Source organism: Osmerus mordax, chromosome 5 (genome assembly GCF_038355195.1).
Source record: "Osmerus mordax isolate fOsmMor3 chromosome 5, fOsmMor3.pri, whole genome shotgun sequence".
Taxonomy (NCBI): domain Eukaryota; kingdom Metazoa; phylum Chordata; class Actinopteri; order Osmeriformes; family Osmeridae; genus Osmerus; species Osmerus mordax.
The window spans coordinates 21006898-21033760 of record NC_090054.1 but is presented as its reverse complement, the minus strand read 5'-3'; the positions used below and the strand labels follow the sequence as shown (position 1 = coordinate 21033760).

Below are 26863 nucleotides of genomic sequence, written 5' to 3'. Positions count from 1 at the left end.
GTAACCGCTCTGGCTAACAGCTAACTTGTCATTTGGAAATGGTCATGTGGCAAATTGTGATAAATGCGACCGGGGTAGTTCTTCCACAAGCTGCTGAAACCTTGGGCTAGCATACGGAATGACAAAAAGGGGAGAGAGGAGGAAAAAAAATACAAAAATTCACAAACAAAAAAAACGAATGATTAAAAGTGTTTCCTAGGCTCAGGGGAGGTTTTGATTTAAGGTTGTATATGAGTGCAGGCTCTGTCAGCATTATCTCCTCTCTCTCCCTGCGTCCCTCATGGGAGCTGGCGGATGCCGGTGGGGAGGAGGGAGGGGAAAACGTACGATCCTGCCAGATAAATCTCGAGCTGCTTTGACACAGTAAACTGTCACCTCATTTCGTACGCCCATCGAATCTTGGAGGCGGCACCTGAAGTTCCTCGACTGTCTTGACGGAGCACAGCTTGCCTGTGGCTGCCTGTGTAACCTGCCAAAGCCTACTAAGAACCTGCCCTCTTGGTAAATATTCAGAGAGCAAACTGTGTGTGTGTTTGGGTTCATTCAGTGACAAGAGACTGAGTTAACTGCTGTTAAACACCCTCATGTAGCAGCATGGAAAGTGATGCGATTAATGTTAGTGTTTTAAAATCTCCCGTTCAGCCAATTCCCCAGGCTCATTATTAATTCTGCCTTACCTGTCAAATGGCAAACAGCAGTATTTTATAATGAATATTCCCTGCCAGACCTTACATGCTTGTCTCCAACATATGGTCAGAAGTTGCAGTGATTGTTTTTAATTGCGCCTGATTTACTCCTGTGAATGTCGAAGAAAAAGTTTATGGCCAAACTGTTCCACCTCAGGAGAAAAAGCTGGGATAAATTACATGTGTATACTGTAGACCTGCCAAATTTAAGAAGGGAGAAACAAAGACAAAAAAAAAAAAAATCTTCTTTCTCATTCTATAACTTTACTGGGAAGAAAAAAGAAGAAATCATTATGAAAAGCTTTGGAGTAAGGAACGCAGAAGAACGTTGCAGATTGTGGCCAGAAATCTGCCGCTCCAGTCCCTGCTGAATATGAAGAGGTACTGTATAATGCTTGTTATCTGTGCACATGTGCCAGCAAGTCTGAAAATATGTAACTTTTTCTCCCTGTTAACAAGCCAAAGCCTTTGCAAATATTGGCAGAAGACGTTCCTACCCGTCCTCAGAATCCCTCAACGAGACATTGGCAAGTTTTGTTGTCAATTCTGGGGAAAAAATTGAATTGTTTAGCTTACAAGCTTGTCTTATCTCCAAAATCCTCTTGGATGTTACCCAAACGAATAATTAATGTTTCCAAACATGAAGTGAGAGACCAGATTTCCCAAGCTCTCTCCTGTCAGACAAAACTCTCAACATCTGACAAATACCTGACGGCTTATTATATTTGTCAGTGTGTCGCAGAAGGAGTTAGCACAAGATCACACAACTGCTGTGTTGTGTAGCTTCCGATCGACACTGTATACAGCTTGCTAAGGGGATTCAGCTTGACCTTATCTACAGCGCAGGAGTTTGGGAGTAAACACCTGGGCTGTTTTGCCCTGAATCCTGCCTCCTCTCCTGCTGGCTGTCCTAGATGCCTTGGCTGAAACTGACACAGAAACACCCTCAGGTGCTGCTCAGCAGGGGGGCCCTGTTCCATCCAGGTGCTGCCCAGCAGGGGGGCCCTGTTCCATTAGAGGAACATGCCCGTCTGACCGTCCCCAGTCTCCCGGGACTACCCTGTCTTGCATTTTGGCCCACCTCCTCATCCGCCCCCAGATGACCCTAAACAGGCCCGGTAATTCATCCCTTCCAATCCTTCAAGAATGTAAATAATGAACAAAAGTAGCTTGTTCTGCATGTGTCGCAGGGTTTGTCTGGGAAGAGAGCCGGCCCCAGGCCGATCCCGCCACGGGCTGGCCCCTGGCCCATCCTCCTCGCTCCCTTCCCCTGCAGCAGCAAGACAGGGCCGAGCACCATGGTGCCTGCTCGGGCTGCTGTTATCTCCCAGCTCCAGACACCTCGTCTCCCTCCTCAGTCCCCCAGATCAGCCCACCACAACCCTTTCCTCCTCGGCCGAGCTTTCATCCACTCATCTGCATCGGCCATCTCTCCTCTCCTTCCCTTCCTGGCTGCCCCTCAAAACTAATTGACTTTAATTTGTCTTCTGCGCCCTCTTCTAGTGTGGTGTACCTTTCAGATTCGTCAGTCGTTGCAAGTGTCAATTAAAAAGGCATCGACCAATAAAGTTTGTGGGCGACGGATGTTAATTAATATCGGAGGTTTATGGCGCGTGATCCAGGCCCCAGCATGGACCCTGGCACTTGATGACCATTAAGGAAAATGGGTCGAGCGCCATTTTGGAGGCTTAGACTAATGAGGCTCTTCACTGAAATGAAGCCAGACAGCGGAATGGCCTCGTCAGGTACATTATCTGAGCGCCATTGCTTTTCACACCTCCACCAGTCTGCATCTCACACATAACACCCCTCTGAAATCAGGATGAAAAATTTAAGTTTTTGCTGACTTGCACTTGAAATTAGATATAAAACATTCACACTGTAAGCCGAGCAATCCTCCGTCGTGAAAAGGGAGTCTTCTACTTTCAAGTCAATTTTTTTACTTATCTCGGCTTCATGTTTTTGTAATAACCCAGAAAGACGGATGATTGTCGGAGTTGCTCCTCGCTGATCCAGGAGCATCAACTCTGTGCTTCCAGGATGTCTCTCCACCATGTACTGTAAACACATCTCTTTAGAAAACACACTCCTTCATCCGTCACTTGTTAACTCGAGATCTTGTGACTTGTTCTTCAGGGTTTTCTATTTGGGCTGTGGAATTACATGTCAAGAGACATTGCAGATGCTATCTTAATGAAAGGATTAAGTGAAAGGACAGCAATTGCAGGCAAGCTTCAGTTCACAGCGGTTGACTGATGGACTCTTTCTAAAAACCCACCGGTCTTCGATGTAGCGTCGTGGCTGGGCCTGATAGCTCCTCAGCAGTTTCCGAGTCAAAGTGGATCTGTCTGTATTCTCATTTATTCAGTCGCTCTAAAAAAACATAATGAACCCAAGCAGGCTGCGTTCCTCCAGGCCAGCGACATATCTGTCTGCCAAAGGCGACTCAGAGCCCAGAAGGTTCTCTGAGAGTACTGTATTTACAGTATCTGCTGTTTGGATCCCTCACAAATACAAGGCCTGTGGGTGTAGCAATCGTACACAACCTTAAAGGCCGCTAGCTGTAGGGGGGCTAGCGTGATTCAACACTTTGTTGTTGGGTAGGGACAGCTTAGAGGCAGTCATTCCATCTCTCCAAACGACACAGATGAAACAAGCATGCGAGTAGTGATTGTGTCTAAGCTATGTTAGATTACACTGGTGGATGTAATGTATTGTATGTACTGAGGCGTGCGAGGAAGATTGTGGCCGACCCCTCCCACCCTGGTCACTCCCTGTTCCAGCTACTCCTAATTTAAGATCTGTATATGTTTAGTGTTTTGCACCTCCCTGCCACAGAAAATTACGTGTTTGTATAACATACATGGCGAATAAACCGAATTCTGATTCTGATGCTGATTCTGATTACTCGTCAACTGACACTTTAAATGCTGTGTGAAGTCCGGAACTCTCAGTAGTGTGCGACACCAGAACAGAAGTCAGTAGGGGGGTGGTTCTCATGCTATGTAGCTGTATGACCTGCTGTCGTTCGTCCTACACACAGCATTGAGAGATTGCCTTCTACCTTCGCTCAAACTTCACAGGTTTGACACAAGACATTAACAGCCTCACCTTAGTTTGTGCCAACTTTTAGTATTTATTTATTCTACTTTGTTCCTCTGTGGTGTCAACTTCCATGTCTATTCTCGACCCGAAACATCTGCTGCCACCCTCTCACCCCAGCTGAGTGTGTCATCGCTGCCTGTTTCACTTAATGAAGCATTCTTTTAAAGAAGACGTCGACACTGCTGTTAAGTGGCTCAGAGACTTTCACCCTGTCAGGTAGAGTCGCGACGGGAGGCCACAGATGGCTGCTGCCGGGAGGAAGTGCATTAGGGATTATTAGAGTCACTCTCTCTGTTGCTCTTTGTCTCTCTATCTCTCTCTCTTTCTTTTCCTCTCTTTGTCTCTCTCTGTCTCTCTCTTTGTCTCTCTCTCTCTCTCTCTCTCTCTGTCTCTCTCTCTCTCTCTCTGTGTGTCTCTCTCTGTCTCTGTGGAGGCTGTAGTGGGATGTGAGGTGGTCATGCTCATGCACCGGGAAGCTGACCGTGTTGAAGCCTTCGTGTTCTCCCCTTACAAACACAGGCACTGCAGTAAAACGTTTAATCTTCTTGACTTTGGCATCATGGCGATTCACGAAAGCAGAGAGGAATCCTTTCTCCTTTCAGAGAACATCTGTTATCTGTTATAGCATTTGCTAATTGCTGTCTGTTAATGAAAGGAGTCCAATGAAGTCCATTCTTCTGCTAGATTTCTCAATCAATACTGAAGACATTTATCCTCCCCATTGGCAGTCTGGGACGAAGCGTTAATCTGTGCTCTGCAGTGTTGATGCATAGCCTCTCTGTACGCTGTTGTACTCAGCAGTCATGCCAGAGCAGAGCCATACCTTTGTGGATGTCTGTGTGACAAGAAAACAGCTCTTTAGAATGTACAGTTTCTATCTATAAACAGTTAAGAGCATTCTCATGCAGAGATAGTCCCCAGTGTTCAGGTGGTGGGACACACAGCATAGACAACAGAAGTGCAAGGTAGCTTGAATTGAGGGAATGATAGATATTCTGGTCTTTTCTCATCTGGAAATGGTCATGGCCGTTCACCTTCACTGTGTTTAGTATGCTGGGTGCATATGGCCAAGCATGAACAAGCCGGACCACTGTTTAGGCTCCGCCAAGTCATGCGGCCGCCCACCCTACCCCACTCAAGGGTGTGAAACCATAAGGGTCTGGATAAGTCTGTCCTTCTAAGGTTTCAGGTAATCACTCTCAGAGAAACACTGTGTTCTCAAGGCTCTCATGAAACGGACTTAATGTAGAACCTTCTTTATATTCAGATTCCATGTGGGGTGAAACTCCAGCTCTAACTGCCACAGAAATGACCGTTTTTACAAAGCAGAGAACCCCGTGCTGAAAATTCGTTTTTTTACGCTCCATCAAATGCTCATTCAAACCGCTGAGATTAACTGCACCTCTGGACAACTCTATGTGTTGAAGCGTGGAGTTTTTTTTTCTGCTCGCCAGCACTTAAGGGAAAAACAGCCCTATACATTTAGTCAGTCGGTAAATAGCCCAGAACAAAACTCCTATTGTTGAAAGTTGATGTCTCCATGTTGCTCGCTCTGAATTCCAAACATTGACGAAAGAGACTGCGATGGCCATGTGGCAATCGGCTTCTGGCCATTCTGGTGTGTTTTGTGGCGACAGACGGTAGCTTTGTGTGTTCTGGGAGTTGGCGGATGACCCCAGAGAAGAGGCTGTCCAGAGTGGACCTGCTGCTCTCTCTCCACGTCGGCCCTTTGGGGGAGTTTGGCATTACAAGCTTTGTCATGTTGCTCCTAAGTTCCCCTAAGGATCTAAGACTCCTCGCTCCCTCTCCGACACACACCTCAACACACACACCTGCCATCTACACTCTGTCATCACAGGGGTAATAAAAATAATGCACAGTGAAGGAACTGGCTTCTTTGGGGACTCGAGATGGACACACACACACACACACAGAGAGACACACACACACACACAGACAGAGAGACACACACACACACACAGTCCTGCCTGACCAAGTGCCAGGTCTACGTTAGATTGCCCCAAGAGACGTCTAACCAAATGATCCCCTTGGTGATGGATGGATGGATCTCACCTTGGCATCCCCCTCCTGCTCTTATGCACGTGTTATCTAATAATGGACTGGCCATGCTTATAATTTGAGGCATTACTTATGCCCGACTAAGTGAATTTGCCCAAAACCATGACCATCTGGCATCTGATGATGATTTGCATTTTCATTTGCATAGTTTTCTGGCATTCACAACTAGTGCTACAAAAGTTCCCTCACTAACTACAAACACACACTGCTGGGCAGTGTATGCTTCCTCCTAAAGTCACCTTATTCATTCAGGGGAAGGACTTAAATGTTTCAAATAAAGAGGTTTAATGTTTTGTTGTGGACCTCCACTGATTCCTATCAAATCCACAATAGGGGTGGGGAACACTAAATGAAGTCTGTTGTGCCTTGTGCTAACCTTGGCTATCAACATAATTTGATTAGTGACCTGGCAACCATGAGTGTGTGGGATCTCTTCATTCAAGTCCATTGGGGCTCCTGGGGTAAACGTCCATGATCCAAAGATCTGCCCCTCTCTGTTCCTGCCCTGCCCCACTGTCATGTTTGCACACAAGCAGGCGACTAAGTGATTAATGACCAAACTCCTGGTCCTATTGTGTGCTTCTGGTGACTACACAAAAGCCATCGCCCTTGTCGCATAAGCTATTGTCTGGGAACACTTGGCAGTGATAAGGGTGTATGTTCGCCACAGGACTAAGACCAGAGCAACCAATCACTGATTCACAGCGCTGAATCCGATTTAAGATGTATTTTGAAGTGTAACGGTGGCTCGATTAACTTTGTAGAGGCCATGAATTTAACGTCAACAAGACGAACATCACAAGGAACAGACAAATAGACCGGTTTGGAATCCTAGATGAGGGCCAGAGGACGAGAGGGAAGAGAGGAGCTGGTGCTGGACAAGGGAAGATCTTCACACTGTCCAGACAAGAGCAGCCACAACATGGAATTAAACTGCAAAGCTCTAGTCTGTTCTGCCATTGATCATTATTTCATAGGGACACAAATCTGTCCAAAAACTAGGCTAACTGTCTCAGCTTTAATCAGAATCCATCTAGAAATGGTGTCATCTGTATAGCATGCACTCAATAATCACATTAACACACTATTGCCATCAACACAACTCTTTATCGTCAGTTATCTTCCTCGCTAATAATAATCCTGACTATTATTAGAGGATGAAGAATGGGGCTGCCAGGACTCCCAGTGTTTTCTGAAATAGAGAACTTTGTCAGAGTTTTTGTTTAAATGAAATGTCTGCATATTCAAGTAGAGAAATAATTACTACGGCTAAAAGCTTCTGGTAATATTAAATTTTCATTTGATTCTTGACAAGGTTTAATTTAGCAGTTGTTCAGGTTGATATCGGATTAAAAGAGGGTACAATCTCTCACAAGTGAAAAAAGATGACTTATTAATCATTGTCTTCAAAAACCAATCATCCGAGTGCCATTTCAGGTGATGAGGAAATGAAATTAAACAATAGCCTAAAACTACAGTAGTAGTTATCGTTCTTCCAGAGAAACTGGCTAAATAAGACCCAGTTCCCCACAGCTGCTCTCGCTTCAGAGCATGTGTCTGTGCCTCGCACCCAAACTATCACCTTGAATAACGAACATCTGAAACGGGGGTGAAACCATCACACCAGACCTGACGGAAGATTCCACCCTCTGGCAAACCTTGAAATCTCAGCTCTCTCTGGAATTCGTTAAGTCGAGGCAAAGCTTGTTTTGAATTTCCCCAAATCTCTCAAAAACACGAGTAGGTGTTTTGATTTGCTCTGTGTGGAGAGAAAGTATGACATCTGGATGTTGAATCTGCATCAAAGATTTGTTGTCTCGACAGTTTTGCGGAACAACAGACCCCTCTCCATGTTATCATCGCCGTACGATGGAAAATTCCTGAAAATACAAGAAAGCAGAGTTGTGGCAGGACAGATGTCTGTTTAATCTGTGGTTGGGTCATCGTGTCCATGACCACACTCTTCTCTCAGCTCTGCAGACACACGCATGTTTTAAGCTGTCGAGATCTGCGGATTACAGTGGCTTACTTCTTTTGACCCTGAAGTAAAATGTTAGATTGAAATGGACTCAGTAGACTTTTATACCAAAAAAATAAGAATATATTTTCCATCTCCCCCCTTTCCCCGCCCCTTTGCTTCCTTCAGACTTCCAAAACTCCTCCAAATTAAAATTGAATCTCTTTCTTGGTATTTGAGCGACAGACGGCCTCCTTAGGACTCCCCTTGTGATGTGCAGGAAATGAGGAGTGGGAGTTGCCTCCTCTCACACAGAGATCTCAGTAATCGTGAAGCTGCTGCGTGTCGCCAGCCCACCACACCGACAGCAGCTTTTAATTAATCCCCCATTCTTCCATCCCTCCATCCTCCACTTCCTCTGCACTCACACCAAGCGTGTGCGTGTGTGTGTGTGTGTGTGTGAGATCTGCCTGTGCTTAGTCGCTGGCCCCTCTTCAGTGTAGCCGTGCGCTAACTTGCTAAGTTGCAGTGTGACAGTGCTGTCACTTTCCTCACTCCTAGGAGCCGTGGATCGCTAGCTAGCTGCATCCTTGCCTTCTCAGAGTGATGTAATCGCCCTGTCCCCTACAGTTTGGAAACTCTTTACGGAAGACTGAAACTCTTGAACTACTTCAACTCTACAAGTACTAATAACTTATTCAGTGAAGCTAACCCCTCCGGTCAAAGTACATAACCACCTTGGACAGTGACCTAATGCTAAGATTGCTAGTTTGAGGACAAGGCAAGTAATGGGAGGCCTTGAAGTGTCTTGACCCAGCTTCCAGTGGTCTGATAAATGGCGACAGGCTGTATTTACAGTCCTAAAAGGTGCTGACACCCATGAATATGAGGTACTGTGTCCTTACAGTGCTCCTCGCCCCCAGAGAGACAAGTCAGGGAACGAGGGTAGCCGTGGGCTGGTGGTGCTGTCTGAGTGTCTGCTCCAGACAGGCTGTGGGAGTTGCAGTTTCCTGGGAGGCAGGGGCTGGGACTGTGTCCTCAGACCAGGTCTGGATGAAGGTCAGGCTGTCAGTGGGGTAATGTCAGATCCGTCAACCAGGGAGATATTCTATGATCTTTTAGGATCTTGATGGACAAGAATGTCAGATTCCAAGCCAAAAAATAAAAAATAAAAATACAACATGTCATTTATATAATTCCCTTACGGCCTTAGTTTCACATCAGCTTACTCCAGATGCTGTTTGCGGAACATCAATAAAGAAGGTTTCCTATCTGATTACCCGGGTTCGCAGTTTTTCTCAGAGAGAGAGAGAGAGAGCAGGACTGCTTTAGACAAACCCTTCACCGACCTTTCTGCGCTCCTCTGCATGTGCCGTCTGTGCCCAGCGTGAGGTTAGCAAAGTGGGCTCCACTCGCACGTGATTAGGCTGTCGGCATGGGAAAATAATGAGCTGGAGATTTAGGCCCATTGGCATGCAAATACTGTACTGACATTTAAAGCTGGCTTTACATAAATGAGAGTAAAGAGCAGATCGAAGAGGAGTCCGATCCTCCCGCTCCAGATCTGCTGCTCTGCGGGGGGTAATGGAGGCGATGGGACACTGAGGACCTTTAGGAATGAAATAATTATTCTTCGCATCGGACTTCCCGGACAAATGGAGCTGAGAGTCGATTAGGTTCTGAAGGGGACGGGGTGTTGATCTCATAAAGGGCACCTGGAGATATACGGCCTCTTGCCACATCATTTAAACCACTTAATGGATGGCATCATTAATGGCAGCCTAGAAGCAGAGTCAATTATATAGATATTTTCCTAACATATTACGCATAGTTTGTGTAATAATGGCGCAAACACGGTCGGTTCTCCCCCTGCTTTTGTTTGTGTCCTATTTTACGTTCGATCGAACGTTGTTGTGGTGCGCCCGGCTCCTCCCTGCACTCCTACAGTGATGCAGATGTGTTGTCATTGTGTGGCATCGCAGGCTGGCGCGGGCTCTTGTTAATTTGTATTAATGTCAGGTAATTTGGAGCGGCGATGGATGTATGTGCAGGCTTTGTGCTCTCAGGCAAAAAATTGGATTCATTAAGAAGACAGAGGAGGGGGGAAGGATTTGGGGGCCTGTGGTTTCAGGTCACTGAGTAATGCGAGGAGACAGTCTGGGTCCAGGGGCCTGGGTCCAGGGTCCTGGGGCCTGGGTCCAGGGTCCTGGGGCCTGGGTCCAGGGTCCTGGGGCCTGGGTCCAGGGTCCTGGGGCCTGGGTCCAGGGTCCTGGGGCCTGGGTCCTGGGGCCTGGGTCCAGGGTCCTGGGGCCTGGGTCCAGGGTCCTGGGGCCTGGGTCCAGGGTCCTGGGTCCAGGGGCCTGGGGCAGCTCAGACTGGGAGGAGAGAGGAGGGTACCCCCCCTTGCAGACACCCATCACTCTCTGATCGACGTCCTGCTGGCCTGGAGGATTCTCTTCTTCTCTCTTTTCCCTCTCTCCTCTGGACACAGAGGTGTGAGGTACAGAGTCCTTTCCCTCTCTCCTCTGACCAGGGAGGTGTGGGGTACAGAGTCTTTTCCCTCTCTCCTCTGACCAGGGAGGTGTGCGGTACAGAGTCCTTTCCCTCTCTCCTCTGACCAGGGAGGTGTGGGGTACAGAGTCTTTTCCCTCTCTCCTCTGACCAGGGAGGTGTGGGGTACAGAGTCTTTTCCCTCTCTCCTCTGACCAGGGAGGTGTGCGGTACAGAGTCCTTTCCCTCTCTCCTCTGACCAGGGAGGTGTGGGGTACGGAGGGAAAGGGACAGAGGGGGGACTGTTTGAGACAGAACAGCGGTCCTCTCGCGTGTTAGAACAGAGAAAGACAAAGTAACAGCAGGATCTTTGAAAGAGTTGGTGGGAGGGAGGGGGGTGGCGGGGGGTGTGTGTGTGTGCGTGAGATCATGTCACTTGACTCACACGATGTGTGATATCTGCGCAGATGACTGTCTCTGTCTTCTGCTCTGTGATGGCTGAGAGATCAGGAAGCGACGCTCAGGGATCTGACTGCAAGGCCTCCTTTACATTTACATTTAGTCATTTAGCAGACGCTCTTATCCAGAGCGACTTACAGTAAGTACAGGGACATTCCCCCCGAGGCAAGTAGGGTGAAGTGCCTTGCCCAAGGACACAACGTCATTTGGCACAACCGGGAATCGAACCGGTAACCTTCAGATTACTAGCCCGACTCCCTCACCGCTCAGCCATCTGACTCCTTTATAACATGTCTGTTTTTGGTTGTTCTTGCAGTGTGCTCATCACTGTCATTAAACACACACAGGTGTGTGTGTGCGTGAGGCTGCAGGCCGACATGGATCCACTTTACCACTTCAGCTGTCAGATGGAGATGAATGATGTTGTGGCTGCTCTTTTTTAGGATGCTTGTGGTTTTGTGTACTGAAAACATCCTTAACTTGGTATCAAGTCTTGGTCTTTAAAACAGTGTGTCTCCTATAATTCAGGATGAGATGTATGGAAGCAGATGACCTCGAGCTGAGAGGTGATCTTGTGGAGAAAGTTTTTACACTCTTGCTTTTTCCTCTACTGCACAAACATACACTCACACACATATAATTTCTCGCAGACCACACCCAGATGCACATGCACCGACACACACACACACACACACACACACCGAGACACACACACATGCATAAACTTTGGCAAGAGTGCAAGCATTGTGGGAGGCCTAGCACAGAGCCTGGGTTTGGCTCCAGACCTCAGTTTCACTCCAGCATTTAGAAGCCGATAAATGAGAGGCTTCTGTGTTTGATGTGCAAGATGTTTTGGACGAGGATGCAGGGGAGGCAAAGTAGCTTTTGATTTGGGTTTTTGAAAGTAGGAGTTCTCTGGTGAAATGAGACAAAATCAACACTGGTGCATTTGGAGAGGAGGTTCAACTTTCTAACAGGGATCATATTGGATTCCATCTACTTTCACATTTTTATTTTGTTAAATGAAAACAGAAACCAAGAGCACATTAGGTTTTTCGTTTTGAAGCTATGCCTAGATTTGGACAATTCCAGTTTGTAGATCCATCAGAAAGGTATTGATGTGTAAAGATACAACACAGTTAGCAGGACTGTACAGTAGTTTCTGGTACAGTATGTAAAAGAGAACACTATGAATTGGAATAGAAGGATACTAATCCAGAGCCTCACAGACGACCTCTATAATAAATGTAAGAATGACTAAATGTAATACTCAAGTATTGTGATTCTCAAGATGCATTTAGCTCCACATCTGACCTGTCTTGCTCTGGCACATTCTTCTTCTTTACTTTGCCCCTTCACATCCCATAGATCTTCTAATGAAAGCCAGGCCGTTCGTTTTCAGAGTATCCTTTCTCCAGGACTGGTCGACTATCAGATTCCCTGATGCTGCCCTGCTCTGTGACCAGACCATTTTTCACCAACTCTGTTGCTTGAACTGGGCCTGACCTGACCCCTGTGACCTGCAATCAGTCAAAGGGTCACATGCACCGTACTTGTTCGATCCTTCTAATGGTTCTGATCGAGAGGGACCATGGTTAGCTACCGGTCAGGGATGAGGTCATACCGAGGGCCTTTGATACAGGCATCTTTTGGAATGTAAATTTAACCCGGGGTGATGCATTACATGACAAAGGGCTCTACAGCATTCAGTAAAACCACACTGCACCTGCTCTCGTGTGTAATGATCGCTTTTATAAAAAGGGGAACGCATTTGTGAACTTAGTGTTAGAGAAGACCTAAGACGTTTTGTGTGCATGGACATCTCGTCCTGCTGATAGCTTTTCTGACCCCGGTGAGATGGCGTGAGTGAATGAGTGAGGGAGCGGGGTCGAGGCGGGTCACACTGCCACATCATCATCAGACCCCAGGCATCCTAGCTGAGACACACACCCAGCCACACACACACAACCAGCCACACACACCCAGCCACACACACACTCCCCAGCCACACACACCCAGCCACACACAACCAGCCACACACACACTCCCCAGCCACACACACCCAGCCAGCCACCCCAGCCACACACACACACCCAGCCACACACACACACAGCCACACACACCCAGCCACACACACACACCCAGGCACACACACCCAGCCACACACACCCAGCCACACACACACACACACACACAGCCACACACACACACACACCCAGCCACACACACCCAGCCACACACACACACACAGCCACACACACCCAGCCACACACACACACAGCCACACACACCCAGCCACACACACACACACAGCCACACACACACAGCCACACACACACACACACACACACACACACAGCCACACACACCCAGCCTCACACCCAGTCACACACACACACAGCCACACACACACAGCCACAGACATAAAACAGGCCAAGCCCTTTACTATCAGCTACAAGGCACAGTGAAGCATATGCAGATTTTTGTGTGAAATTATATTATTCGTTGAATCTCCTAACATACCCTAATTCAATCAACCGTGTGTTCTTTTCAGCTGATTACCTGCTGACGGGATAAGTAATTGGCCAGATTTCAATGTGTTGATGTTTTCCCCTCATTTTAAAGTGGTTTAAGTAGTACAGATGTTGGACGGCAATTGATTCAACCAGGGACTGCGTTAAAAACACACACTTTGCGGAGGAGAGCGTCTAACATGCATTTCTATCTCAAACGTGACCTTGAGAGATTGGGAAAAATTATCTTCCTCTCTAGAAATAAACTCGATGAGCCTGTAATTCAACTAAAATAGGCTAAAAGCTTTGCACTCATAAGCAATGTATATTGCGACATGGACACATTGGAAGGGTGAAAAGTAGGAGATCCTCAGGTGAGGTGTTTTGTATTCCAGAGTGTCTCAACTGTTTTCATAACACCCTTTGCACTACTTTTCAATCCTGATTTAAAACTTTGTAAACTATAAATAATAATTAAATCAATTCCATTATAATGAAAATGTTATTCCCCACTATCTCACTGTCAGCACTATAATATATTGAAAAAAAACCTACTGACAAAGACAGATTCTGATCAATATAGCTCTGGTCAGCTTAGAATGGATATCCTATAGTCCTTATCACAGGAAGAGGGGGGGGCATAGGAATAACAAGGGATCAGGTAAGTGTTCAAAAGCACGAACACGATTACTGTAAAACCAAACATTCAAATGACAGAGCAGAGGAAAGTAGTAAAATATTGACATCATTCACATATGTGGATCCTTACTGAGACATCACACCAGTTCTAAAAGCAGAAAGCTTGTTTACTGTCATTCCAAGTTCATCTGATATATTTAGTATACAGGCCGACGTTGGCGTGTACTTGGGGTTTGGACGTGAACAGCCTCTAGCTGCTCCCTTGACTATAATTAAAACTGGGACTGTGTGATGAATATGTGGGTGTGTGAATGGGGTATGTGATAAATCGCTATGATTGGTGCTTGTGCTGAAATCTTTATCTTTGTCTCTCACTTAATTGTGACTATTTGTAAATGCGTGGGCTGTCTTTCACTGTCTGTATTATAGTTTACTTTGAGTTCATTTCCTACGTTAGTTTGGTTCTGCCTAAATTTGCCCATTTCATTTTTATCCATTTTAGTTGCGGGTTCAGTACTTGAAGCGAGAAAGAATATTTTGGAGGCAATCAAAAATACAAATGTTGTGTTTATAGTGTTTGAACTGAAAATGAGTGTACACAATATACAACTTCAGAGAATTTTCTTGGAAGGCCATGACAGTCCACTCTGTTCATGACAGACTTGGGCCAAAAAAACACAGATCAACCAAAGACTATTGAAAACTATTTGAAAAAAAACATGTGTATTGTATCATAATTTGTCAACACTTTACATTAAGGTTACATTAACTACCATGTAACCACACAGCAAATCCATATACCTACAGTAACATTGTAATGACATACAGTAGGTTCTGCCATGTAGTTACACTTCATTACGGTTTACTAACTTATTTTTATCCTAGTCAGTTCTGTACCTTTAGTTTCAAGTTCGTAGAGTAAATATTTCACACACAAAAAGAAGTTCTTTCAAGGGTAGTTTTAGTTTCAGTTTCAGTTTATAATAATAACCTTGGTGCTTAGATGTGTACCTATTTAGAAGGCCTCTTCCTGCGCCGACAGCAGCCGTGTTATTAAAGGGTGGCTCCCAGGGCTGTGTGCCTACGCTCAACCCACTGCAGCTTCCAGCCTCCCAGCCAGGGTCTGTCGGCACCTCTCTCCATCTGCTAGTCCGTCATTAGACTCCTCTCCCTGCGAGCTTGGGAGCTTCATCAAGCCCCAGAGCTCCAGCTCTCCACAGGCCCAATGCTACAGCACTGTAATTCCCAGTGATATTTCCCTCTCTGGCCAATCGGATAAGTCACACATGGCTTCACCACACGAAAGACCAGCAGCCGCCTGCAGCAGATGTTGCTCCTTGGACTGCCCGTAGAGAGGAACACTGTGTTTTCAAGAATAATATCAAGAACAAATGTTGCAAGGTTTGCTGCTTTCTTAGAAATACAGCGTTGTGGTATCCCGGGTGCTGTGTTGACGGTGGGGTGTGTTTACAAGGCTGCTGGATTGGAGACGACAGACCCGTTTTTTATTCTTATCCACTTTTATTCTGCAATATGACCAATATTTATTTTTCATATTCAAGTGTGTATGAAAAAAAGTCACTGTTTCTTAAAAAGCTAAATACAATAAGCATTGGATCAAGGCACATACAAGACTGGCCAAAGGGCATACAATGCACTTTGGTTTCAGTTGTAAAGAACAATTGAACTTGAAATTGTGGCAACATAAAAGTGTCTTCAATTAGAAAAGAAATACAAAATAATAATCATTGTAAGGAGTTGCTGACACTATATGTATTCTTAAAAAATAAAATAAAAAAAAAACGCCAACGTGTTCTATTTCACTGTTCTTTTTTTGGCCCTGTGTATTTTTACGTTTGAGGGCAACATTAGAATGATGTATGGTACACGGTACTGAAGAATGTCATCATTGTAGTTTGGCCTTTGTTGGCTACACCAAATAAAGATAGTGGGAGGAGGCTCTTCTGGATGTCAGCCTTTCCTCTCTGGTTTTACGTGAGGAGAGAAGATCTCCTAAAGGTCTGTGTGCTTAATTTGCCCTGTGCTGGGGCCTGTGTCCCCTGTAGACCCTCACAAGCCCTCCTGGTACATCTGTGCTGTGGGTTAGGGTCTTCTTCCTCCACACACTAAATAATAAGAATCCACACGCCGAACAAAGCAGAAAACTAAAGCCTGCCACTTCATTTCTACTCTATTTCTATTCCACGTGAATACCAGATCCTCCCGCTGGGTCTCTGGGACATGGATGTAACCGCTGCACGGTCATCCTTGGAAAAGGGCAACATGACTGCCTGGCTTGCCTCGTAGTTTATCAGCTGCGCCCTACTTTATGTCATGTAATTTTTTTGCCTTTTTGTTTTTCCGACAGCCACATAGTTAAACGAATGACCTGTGCTTATACTACAAGGTTCTCTAAATTCTGATTGTTCAACACAGCAATGAAAACCCACTTTCACAGTTGACAAGTCATATCTCGGTAGAACACAGAGTTTTTTATAGTTGGTCGGTAACCTTAAGCAAAGGAAATACAGTACAAATTACTACAAATCCCTAAAATATAGAATTGCAGTTAGTTACAACACTCACTGAAGGCTCAGTGATAGCCTGCAATTGAAACTTTCCTCTTCGTAAAATGTCCTTAAATATAAATTATATGGCAAATGTACAGAACATTGCTTCCTCAGTCTTATAGATCCAGTGTTTTGTAAAAGTCAAGCCACTTTCAAGTTACTCGCTCATCGGGAAATGTCCACACTCAATATCACGAATGGGAGTGGTCTGAATCTGGTATTCCACTGTCCCTGTAGCTCCTGCTGCTCAGACTGTTCTCGCTGTGAGGGCTTTTGTACAGACTCATGCCATTAGGCGGGAAAATTGTGTGTATCACAAACTCCTCCTTGGACACCGGCAGATGGTTTATGGGTATCATTTGAAAAGAGGTCTCTCGTATCTCCAGGATTGAGGTGTCTTTCTTCGTACCGGCCTCGGCATAGTCGTCCTTCCTCCGGCGCCCCTTGTTGTAGGTGCAGTTTCTGGAAAAAAGAGAACCATTCCTGTGGACGTACCAGCACACAAGTGCCAGCATAATTATTGCCAGAAGAGCCACTGCCCCTCCGATAATGGCGGCCAAAGGCAGACTGGAATTTTTGTAAGGCTCCTTCTCCTGCTCCCGGTTCAAAGTCGTGGTGGGGTTGTACGCCTTCAGAGACGCCGTCGCCGTCTCGATGCAAACCGGCGTCTCGTCTGACAGGTAAGAGTTGCTGGTCTCCATGGGAACCATGCATATCCGATAGGAAGACTCCGGGTCCAGGTCGGTCAGCAGGTACTCTGTGGTGCCGTCCTGCACTATGGTCTCGGTGATGGCCCCGTAGGCCGAGCTGTGGCCCAGCTTCAGCCAGCTCAGGCGGAGAGCGGTCATGGGCTGCAGCACCCTCCAGGAGATGTGCACCCTCTCCGCACTGCTGGACTTGACGCTGATGGTGATAAACTTCCTGCCCGACGGAGTGGTTGTGCTTCGGTAGTTCTTGCTTTGGTCCGGCCCTTTCACCACAGGTCTTTTAGTCACAAACGAGGGCCACTGGGGCTGGGAGGGTGGCAGGGTGTTCGAAACCGTGCTGGTCTCGTATGTTGGGGCCACGTCCGACTCCGGGCAGTCGAACAGGTCGGTGGAGAGCTCCTTGATGGCCATTCCCTTGACCTTGTCCGGACCCTGGCACATGAAGCCACGCACGTTCACCTTTGAGGGCAGCGAGCGAAGCCAGTCGCGCACCCACTTCATCCTGCAGGTGCACTGCCAGGGGTTGTTGCGTAGCAGCAGCTGAGTGAGGTTGTCCAGATCGTCAAACACACCCTGCGGCAGGCTGCTGAGGTTGTTGCCTGATAGGTCGAGCCGATACAGCTGTCTGAGGAAGGCGAAGGCCCCGACAGGAACGCGGTTGATGTGGTTGTCCTGCAGCTGCAGCTTCTCCAGGCTGGTGCCTGGCAGGTTGGCCGGGGGAGACGTAAGCGAGTTCCTCATCAGCGACAGCTCCGTCAGGTTGATCAGGTTGATGAAGGCCATCTCCCCGATCCCGCGGTTGTTGAGCAGGTTGCCGTCCAGAACCAGGCGCTTGAGATTGATGAGGTCCTGGAGCGACTGCTCCGAGATGGACGAGATGCGGTTGTCGTCAAAGCGGAGCTCCTCGATGGTCATGGGCAGGCCCGACGGGATGGTGCTCAGGTGGTTACGGGACAGGAAGAGCAGCCGGAGGTGGTTGCTGTCCCTGAAGGCCCCTTCCTCTATGCTCACCGCCGAGACTGAGTTATCATCCAGGTGTAGCTCCTCGATGTAGGGGATCTGACCCAGCGAGGTGTGGGTGATCATCCGGATGTTGTTCTCCTGCAGGTGAAGCTCTTTGACCCCCAGAGGAAGGTTGGTAGGGAACTCGTCCAGGTTGTTGCAGTACAGGTATATCTTCTCCACGCTGGTGAGCTTGCGCAGCTCGGTGGGAATGCCTGCGCTCTTGATGCGGTTGTTCTGCAGGAAGAGGATGGTGGCGTCCAGGGGGATGCCGGTAGGGATGGAGGTGAGGCCACGGTCGTTGCAGTAGATGAAGGTCCCATCGCAGCGGCAGGCCGAGGGGCAGGAGGCTGAAGTCACCAGGGGGTTAGCCAGGCCCAGCAGGAGCCCGACCCTGATGAGGAAGAGGATGAAGGTCTTGCATTGGCCCACCATCTTGAGGCTGTGTTGTCTGGCAGTCTAATCACTCAGGGACCCCTTGGGACGAGACAGAAGGGTACATTTAATACACAAGGCCTTTAAAGGGGAGCCAAAATCCTGCTCTAATAATTGCTGTTTGTTTGAAAACGATGCCTAGAGCTCTTTCCACATTAAATAAATGCTGCATTATGAACCATTTGTACCTCTTAATAAATAGATGTGAATGTTCCTTGTTAAGATTGCCAATTGTAGTAAAAAAAAAACTAAAAAACATTGTAAGTGAAAACATCACCAGTGCTTTCCAATAATTTCTTGGGAACACAACAACACACACTAATAAGAAAAATAACATTTAAACTTAAACAGAAGGTGAATGATATAGCTAAGTCGAGCTGCTTTTTCTCCTTCTTTGTTTCATTTCTGTATGTCGATGAGAAATCCTTCAACTTGTGTGCCCTGTGAATTGAAGCCCTGTGTCTCAGCTTTTGGCTTGAGTTAGTGAAACGTAATAGCAGGCCTGGGCTGTTTAACACACTCCTGTATCTCAAGGCCTGCCTTTCATGGCTGCAGACTGCATGGGTGAACAAAGTCAGGCCTTGTTGATGAACTGTTGTGGAACTGACATGCTCTTTTGCCCTGTTAGATGATCGCCTATCTCTTTCCACACTTACATTCTTTATTTATCTGGCTCCACACTAGGTGCGGAGGAAACATCTCACTTTACGGGAAAAATAAGTGTCGAGATAAAATTCCTCAATGAGTGACAATCTGGGTAGAACCGGTCTTCTGAGGAGATTCTTAAAAAAAAATCTTAGTTACTGGTGGCTTTTTGCACACTTAGCTCCGTATGTGAGGGCCATGAGATCGCTGCAATTATCCAGTAGATTACTGTTCTTATCTGTTGCAGTTTGTGCTTGATTGGGCATGTGGGCCGTTTTTGTATAAACACAGATGTCAAACGTGGAACATGAAAAAAAAAAAACATTCAGTCACATTTCATTTGTAGAAGTCTAATTTTAACCGATTGCAGAGAGAAAATACACTTCTACCCCACTGCTCATGCGCTTTATAACCAGTTCCTCGGTTATGGTTCCAAACCGTAGGTACAAACAGCTTGTCTTTCATTACTTATTTTTTTCCGTGACTACTGGAGTGTGGTTTCATTTTTAATTAGTCTAATACTGATTTATTACTTTAATTATGCCTTCATGTCGTGACCCCCTCTTCCTGCTCATCTCATTATAAATGGTGGTTTGGTCAGTGAGGTGTAAAGAGGTGGAGCCTCCATATGTGTCATACCTGATTTAGAAGAAACGGTAAAAATCCTCTCAAGCCTCCAAAGATCCAATCGAGATTTACGATTCTTTTTCCTTTTATCCCCACCGAGGAGGAAAGTTTGTCCAGAGGGCCTCTGATGGTATTCTGACCCGGTCACTCCTTGCTGAGCTGAGCCTTATTCGGACGATGACCTCTTCTGTGTTAGGAGCTCATGCCATCAAAGGCTTTGCCATGGCAGATAAGCCTATAGAAAAAAGCATTTCCACTCGTACACAAAGCTCAGGCTCGCCTATATAGCGAAGGCATGCGATTTTAAGAAATATTTTAAAAATCCCAGTGGTTGTAGAGCCCTTTCAATTGTCCAGCTCAGCGGCATTAACCCCAAATCAGATCTTTTTGTGTTTCATTGAGGGTCCTCCAAGAGAAGGGGTTTCCTGTCTCTGTGGTCAGACAGACCGGTCATGATGAGCAGATCCAAAGCTGGACTGAGCCATAACAACTTCCTACCGGCACCGGCTCAACCCAGCCCCGTTACTGGTGTACTCCAGTCCTGCAGATAACCCAGAATCCGATGCTCCCTGGTTGAGTCTGTGCATGCATTAATCCAGGGCTCGTATCGTCCCTCCTCAGACAGTAGGGCTCCCAAACTTCACTTCCCCAAGGAGCCAATCAGGACAGGACAGATATCCTTCCAGGCCCGGCCTCCTTCGTACACCTGCTCACTGCAGCCTCATGCTGTGTCCTGATACTCTCTCTCCACTGCTGGGATGACTGTCTGCAAAACAACCGGAGAGACACATTTAGAAAGCAACGCAAAAAATGAATCATTCTTAAGGCTGCAGAGGAAGCACAGAAGGTTAATGGAAGTTGTTGGGGTCTGCTTCATTCGAATACCGAACACATTTAAATGCACAAACACCTTTTGTGTTCTCTTTTCAAGTGACGCAAGGCAGAGAAAATGAGACTAAACATGACTAATGTAAAAGAGGAAATGTTCTGAACCTTAGTATAAATATACTTGTATATTATCCATGTAGCCTAGATGGTTGAAAGTATGTGTGTGCAGAACTCGTATATACATTTTGTTGCCGGTCCGTATCTGGCAGTTTGAAAATAGCGTAGAAGCAGGGTCGAGAAGGGTATGCTCTCCAGTTTTCAGAGGCCTTAAAGCTTATTAAGTGTCTGTGTACCAGGGGATTTCTTTCGCTTTGCCAAAATTATCTCTTTGAAAAGCCTTGGTTGCCTGTCTTTGATAGTGGACGCAGTTTGAGAGACCCGGATTAACCGTTGAGGATTCATTATTTATTTTATTTTATACAAAACCAACCCCAAAAATGTTTCCCTACTAATCTAGTCGGAGCTATGATTGTGTGTGTTGCCCTTTCACGCCCTCCTAACCCTAACAGCCCCTCCCTCTCTTCCTCCCTCCTTTTCTATGGAGATGGTAGAAAAGAATGTCTTAGCATACAGAAACGCTCCGCCGATCCAGACCTTGACAACAATGGTGGTTTGGTCCCTGCAGCCTTGCTCAGCTGGGTCTTCTGTGACTCGACCAGGCTTGCTCGGGGCTCCCGGTTTTAACTAAGATTCAGGAACGCAATCTGGTGTGTTCCGTTCAAAGGAGAAACCCCAAGGCCTCCTGCCGACACGAGGAAGGACCTCACAGTGAAGCTTCTGCTCCACACCGTCTAGTCTGAGTAAGCCGTTTTTGCATTCTCTCAGAAATGTATGTGGGAGATGAGACTCATTGGCGGAGCCTATGAATACAAGGCTAGTCGTCCCACCCTGTAGGGCCCTGTCACCCCTCAGCCCTTTACCTCAACCCCCCCCCCCCCCCCCACACACACACACACACACACACCTCCCCCCTTCTAATGACCTACTATGAATACAGCCTCTATCAAGCCGCCCTGCTGTTAAAAATAGAATTTCCTCCGCCAAGGAAAATGTTATGTTTCCCCTGACAACACAATGGCTGTTGTGTCCTTCTGTCAGCCCCCCCCCCCCCCCCCCCCTCTACTGACGTGTGCTGTAAAACATGTGAAGGTAAATGAGAAACAAGATCCCGTCCGTTTAACAGTTGTAGCCCATGACAAGGGGAAGATTAGGGAATTGAGAGGCTTGTAACTCGATTACTGGCCCTGAGACACCAGCTAATAATAACACCCTTTCCTTCTGTTCTGCCGTGACACGTCCTTGTGTCCGGTATTACATTAGTACGAGAGTTCTGCAGACCAACATCGGATGCAAACTTCTGAGATACAAGAAACCTGACCAGAGGAATAACCTGACTCACAGTATTCCAGTTCAGAAAGCGGATGGTTAATTAAGAGGCAGGAACGTGAGTTCAGATCGGTATGGTCTGCTGATGTAACTATCACAAGTTTATCTGCAAGAGGAATTTGTTTTGGGGGGTTCTAGTTCCTTCTGTGTGTATGAGAGTTATTTCAGCAGATCAAGGCGCACAACCCACTGATTCTTATTCCTGTGACCTTAGCTGGATCACCCTGCCTAGCTGCCTGCATCTGAGATGACGGATTCTGACTCAGGATCCAATGGACAGTGAAATGAACAGAGGCCATGGTTACTCACTCAAGGCTGACTCAAACCTACCTATGACAGTGTATGTATGGACATACCAAACAAGCCCCATTGAAACATAACTGATATGGTTGTGGTGCTGAAAATTAGTGGTTAGTGTGAGATGGTTAGTGGTTTTAGTTAGGTAGTGAAAGATGTATCTCTGTTTTTTTTTTTTGAGCAGATCTTGCTTCGGGTAGAGGGTGACCAGTCCTAGAGCTGGGCCTAGCAGATTAGATTTTTCCAGGCTCATCGTGTTTCAGTAGACTGCCCCTCACTAGTGTTCCTTACAAGGCAAGCATGAGGGCCTTGGAGATGGCTCTGTGGGTCTAGATGCTCCAATGGCTAAGTCAGTAGCTGTAAAAGTTCTGATATTTTAGGCAGTTTGTTTCGTTAGCGCTTTCCAATTCATTCGATTTTACACAAAAACACACACTGAATATTTTTTAGAGAGGGAGGTGGATTAAATGTTTTTAGTGATGGATGCCTCTCTCCATTGCTCTAATAGGCTCGCCTGGCTGCCAGGAGATTTCTCCAGTCATGGAGCCGCCTTCTGCTCCATTTCATCTCAACTAGCAAAGTTCAATTGAGCATCCTTGAAAAACTGTGCGTGTTGACCAGGGCTAGTTACCTTTCAGAAAAGAGCAAGATAGGCACACACAAAGCTAGACAGCGATAGCCACAGTGAGATTTACACGCACAAGTGCACATTCGTCTGGAATAACAGAGCCCTGGACTTGATGCCCCCCGGTCAAAGATTCAGAAAGGAAGACTGGAAAAAAGAGTAACTGAGCAAAAATAATTTCATGCCTGTCAAAAGTATTTCAGATTATGATATCCTTCTTTTTTTTTTTTGCTAAGAATAATTAACATTGATTATATATGGGGGGAAAAACTGGGGGAAAAGTATAATGACTTGTGTTCAATTATTCATGAGTCTTAACATTAATTTAATTCACTGTACATCATTCCATGGGGAAATCATTATTGTTTATATGGTTGGTTTTGTATTTATTCTAAATTGCAGTTTAGGTTTGAGACAGAACTGGAATCTTAGTGCTAACTGAAACTTGTATGTTATGTAAGCTTGTAATATAAATATTGAAAGGCTTGCAGTGCACTCGATTCTCCATATTTTTGGCAGTCAGGTAAGTTTTTATAAATTTCTATCATATATTGGTTTCTGCATTTTGAGCAAAGGAAAAACAAGACATATTTATGTGGGATTCTGTGGGATTCTGTTTAAACCGATGACGACAATGTATGGTTTTGTATTTGAAGTTATGTTGTCTTTCCCTGTGGCTTGTATTTTAGAGGAGCAGATTTGAGTTTTTACGGTGAATAATAGATTTGTTACCCGAGGCAGCCCAACCGTCTGTGCTTATCATGTTAGGCAAACCAAGCCGAGCTTTAGCCTACTGTGGTGCGCGGACACAAAAGAACATTCATGGTCACATCTGAACACACAGAGAAACACAGAGCTGGGTTCAGTCTTGGGGGAGAAAGACAGAGAATCTTTCGCTTTTTTAAAAATGTGCTACGTAACCTCCTACCGGAGTGTTTAGACGGGCTGAACGTACGATGCTAGGCCCCTTCAGGGGGAGAGAGGGGTCGGCTCAGACAGGGGGTCTGTCTCCTTTGTACCAGCCTGAAAGGAGAGATCTGCTGCAGCTGCATGGTTTCTCCCCACATGGGGGTGGTAGGTACTGCGAGACGAGGCCTGTGTGTGTGTGTGTGTGTGTGTGTGTTTGTGTGAGAGAGAGAGTGGCAGACACACACCAGCACACACACAGCCTGCCCTGGTGCTGCTGTAGTGTGCTTGTGGTAACTGTACCACAAACACTTTTCGCTAGGCCACAAAGGGCCTACTGTCTAAGACTGGGCTAGGTTTAAGCGTGGGCCTAGCCTCAGTGTAAACTCAACACTTGACACCTAAGAAGGCAGGCCTTCCCTTGGTGCTAAAAATAGCTTTTTGGTTCACTGTTCTTCTTAAATTGGTAGTGGGGAATTAATGACAATAAATTAGTTTAAAATGTTGAATATGATATCTGATTTGGTTCTGATGATTGAAATGTATATATCTGTTTGGATAATTTATGTCTAAGATGTTTTATACTGAAATGCCCCCCCCCCAAAAAAAAAAAAAAAAAAAATATATATATATATATATTGTATTCTTTTCTATATTCAGGAATTACAAATGATGTCTCTTGTGACCTGGTTGTGGGTAATCCTGCATTGTAGATTTCCCCTGAAAGCAATTGACTGTTGACTTTTGCCCCCGGTGTATCACACTAGGACAATGGGCTCTCTCCTCCTGACTTGCATGTAAACAAGACATTTATTTCTTTGTTTCTCAGTAGTTTTAATGACAATAGCTAACACAAAGTGTTCCTCAGTAGCAGGTTGATATTTAGGTAGTGTATTGGAATCAGACCATTTCATGGCCATTGATTTTGATGTTGATTAGGATCAAATAGTTGACGGCCTTTCACACCACACTATAAAGATCGATGTGGATTGCCATCATTAACATGTAGGCATGTGTATTACAGACCCATAGTCCTAGTTCTCAGTGATTTATTGCCTAATTTATATAAATCATCATATGACGATTGAGAGATTCCATGACAATTGATTTAAATGGCCTATTGTTGATTTATATAAACTGTGGGAAGTTCAGGTAACAGAGACTTGGGTTTAAGCTGTCGTCTGTATTAGAAAACCAACACTAGCCTAGCAATATGTAGCATAGGTTGATTTTGACTACAGTGGTTGGGGCTGGTTTACGTAGCCAGTATACTGATGCAATAGACTTCATCAGATAAGGCGCGTTTTCTCCCCTAGGCCACGATGTATTTATTTTTTGCTTGACGCTCATTTAGAGATAATAATCATTAAAGAACTGTGATTGCTAACTGGGTTTGCTGCCGTGTCTTAAGCTTATCCTGCTGTTCGAGGTTGCTGGCTACTAACACAAGGCCCACATAAACCAATTGGTTTATGTTGGCGTGAAAATCCAATTTTTTTTGCGGTAAAGATCCACTGAAACTGGGCTCTGTGTGCGTGCTGCGCGGTAGTCTGTACAGAGAGGATTGTCTGGCTGAGCGCTTCTGGAACATGGTTTGTAAAATAGGTTTTATTTTTCTCGCCAGATATGCGATAGTCGTCTGTGCGACACACAAGGTGACACCGCTAAATGGGCAAAGGGAAAGGAGCAGTTGGTTGATGTAGATATGCTGGTTTTGGCGGAGACACAAGCGCCCACCGGCTGTGAGAGCCGCATTTAACGGAGTTTTCCCAGAAGCTTAGCTGCCCTCAGTGTCAAACTCCGCTCTCCCGGATCAGCATCGTAATTTCAGACACTCACTAGGGTGTCTTCCCAGGCTAGATTGTGTGTTTAGTCTACAGTTTAGATTATCCGTTTTGATTGGTTTTTATTTACAGTTATCCCAACGAATCATTGTCCCTATATCCAAGTGCAAGTTAATCCATGTGGAATGAACGAGGCAATAAAGTTGTCGAGGTCCCTGTTGCTTGCAATCCATGGGTTAGTGCTTGTGATCTCCAGTCTATCGGGCCATAGTAACAATACCTACATGGGGATAGGAACCTTGGTCTCTAAACTGGTCTCCGTTTGAGACAGACTTACACACTATATAGAATAGGAGCTCGCGTCTACTGCGGTCTATAACGTTCAGAACGAATGGTGAGGTTATAGAAACATCCTCACAAGAATTAATAATGCATATTTTAATCTATGGCTTTATACGAACGCACAACTTTTTTTTTTTTTTTTTTACCGCATAGAGTTGTATTTGATAAGATGCGTATCTCAAGCTCCCATCATTTAAACACCAGACCTACTCTTGTTTTCATTTGTGTGTGTAAAAGTGCGTCTATTCTATAGCGTTACAATGTCAACTCATATAAGCCAGTCGGTTATACATCGACTTGATGCTAAGAGATCGTGGTGAAAAACCGTAGCACCAGAACTGTTCCGAATGAAATGTGGTGTGAACTGTTCTCTTTAAAAAGACGAATAGATTCTCTTCAATCTGGTCTTTTTCTTTCCTTTTTTCAAAATAGAAGAGGAATAGAGAAAAGAACAAATAAATCCTCCAAAACTCACAACAGATCAACATGATACACACTTACCTGTAAAATCAACAAAAAAGGGAAATCAATTTGAATTTTGTATCCTCTGCAAAAGCAGTTAGTGTAAAAAGATAATCCAGTCCAGAAAATTGATATATCTTCAGATCCACAAACCTCAGTGCTAACTAGCTCTGGTCTAGGTTCTGTAACAGCACTAGTGTGTTTACTGGTGTCCGCACACACTCACATACACACTCCGTTGGCTGTGGTCAGGAGCGAG

The 26863-nt window shown here is 45.8% G+C and overlaps 2 protein-coding genes across 2 annotated transcripts in view; one reads left to right on the top strand and one right to left on the bottom strand.

Moving 5' to 3' along the window:
- macrod2 (mono-ADP ribosylhydrolase 2) overlaps positions 1–26863 on the top strand; it is a gene marked incomplete in the record, with an annotated part of 331272 nt that overhangs the window by 44165 nt on the left and 260244 nt on the right.
- On the bottom strand, positions 14832–26842 carry flrt3 (fibronectin leucine rich transmembrane 3). The gene is made up of 3 exons (XM_067236989.1): positions 26644–26842; positions 19927–20680; positions 14832–18684 (listed from the first exon to the last, which is right to left on the bottom strand). The coding sequence occupies exon 3, from the start codon at positions 18640–18642 to the stop codon at positions 16690–16692; it is 1953 nt and encodes a 650-aa protein (XP_067093090.1). The 5' UTR covers positions 18643–18684; positions 19927–20680; positions 26644–26842; the 3' UTR covers positions 14832–16689.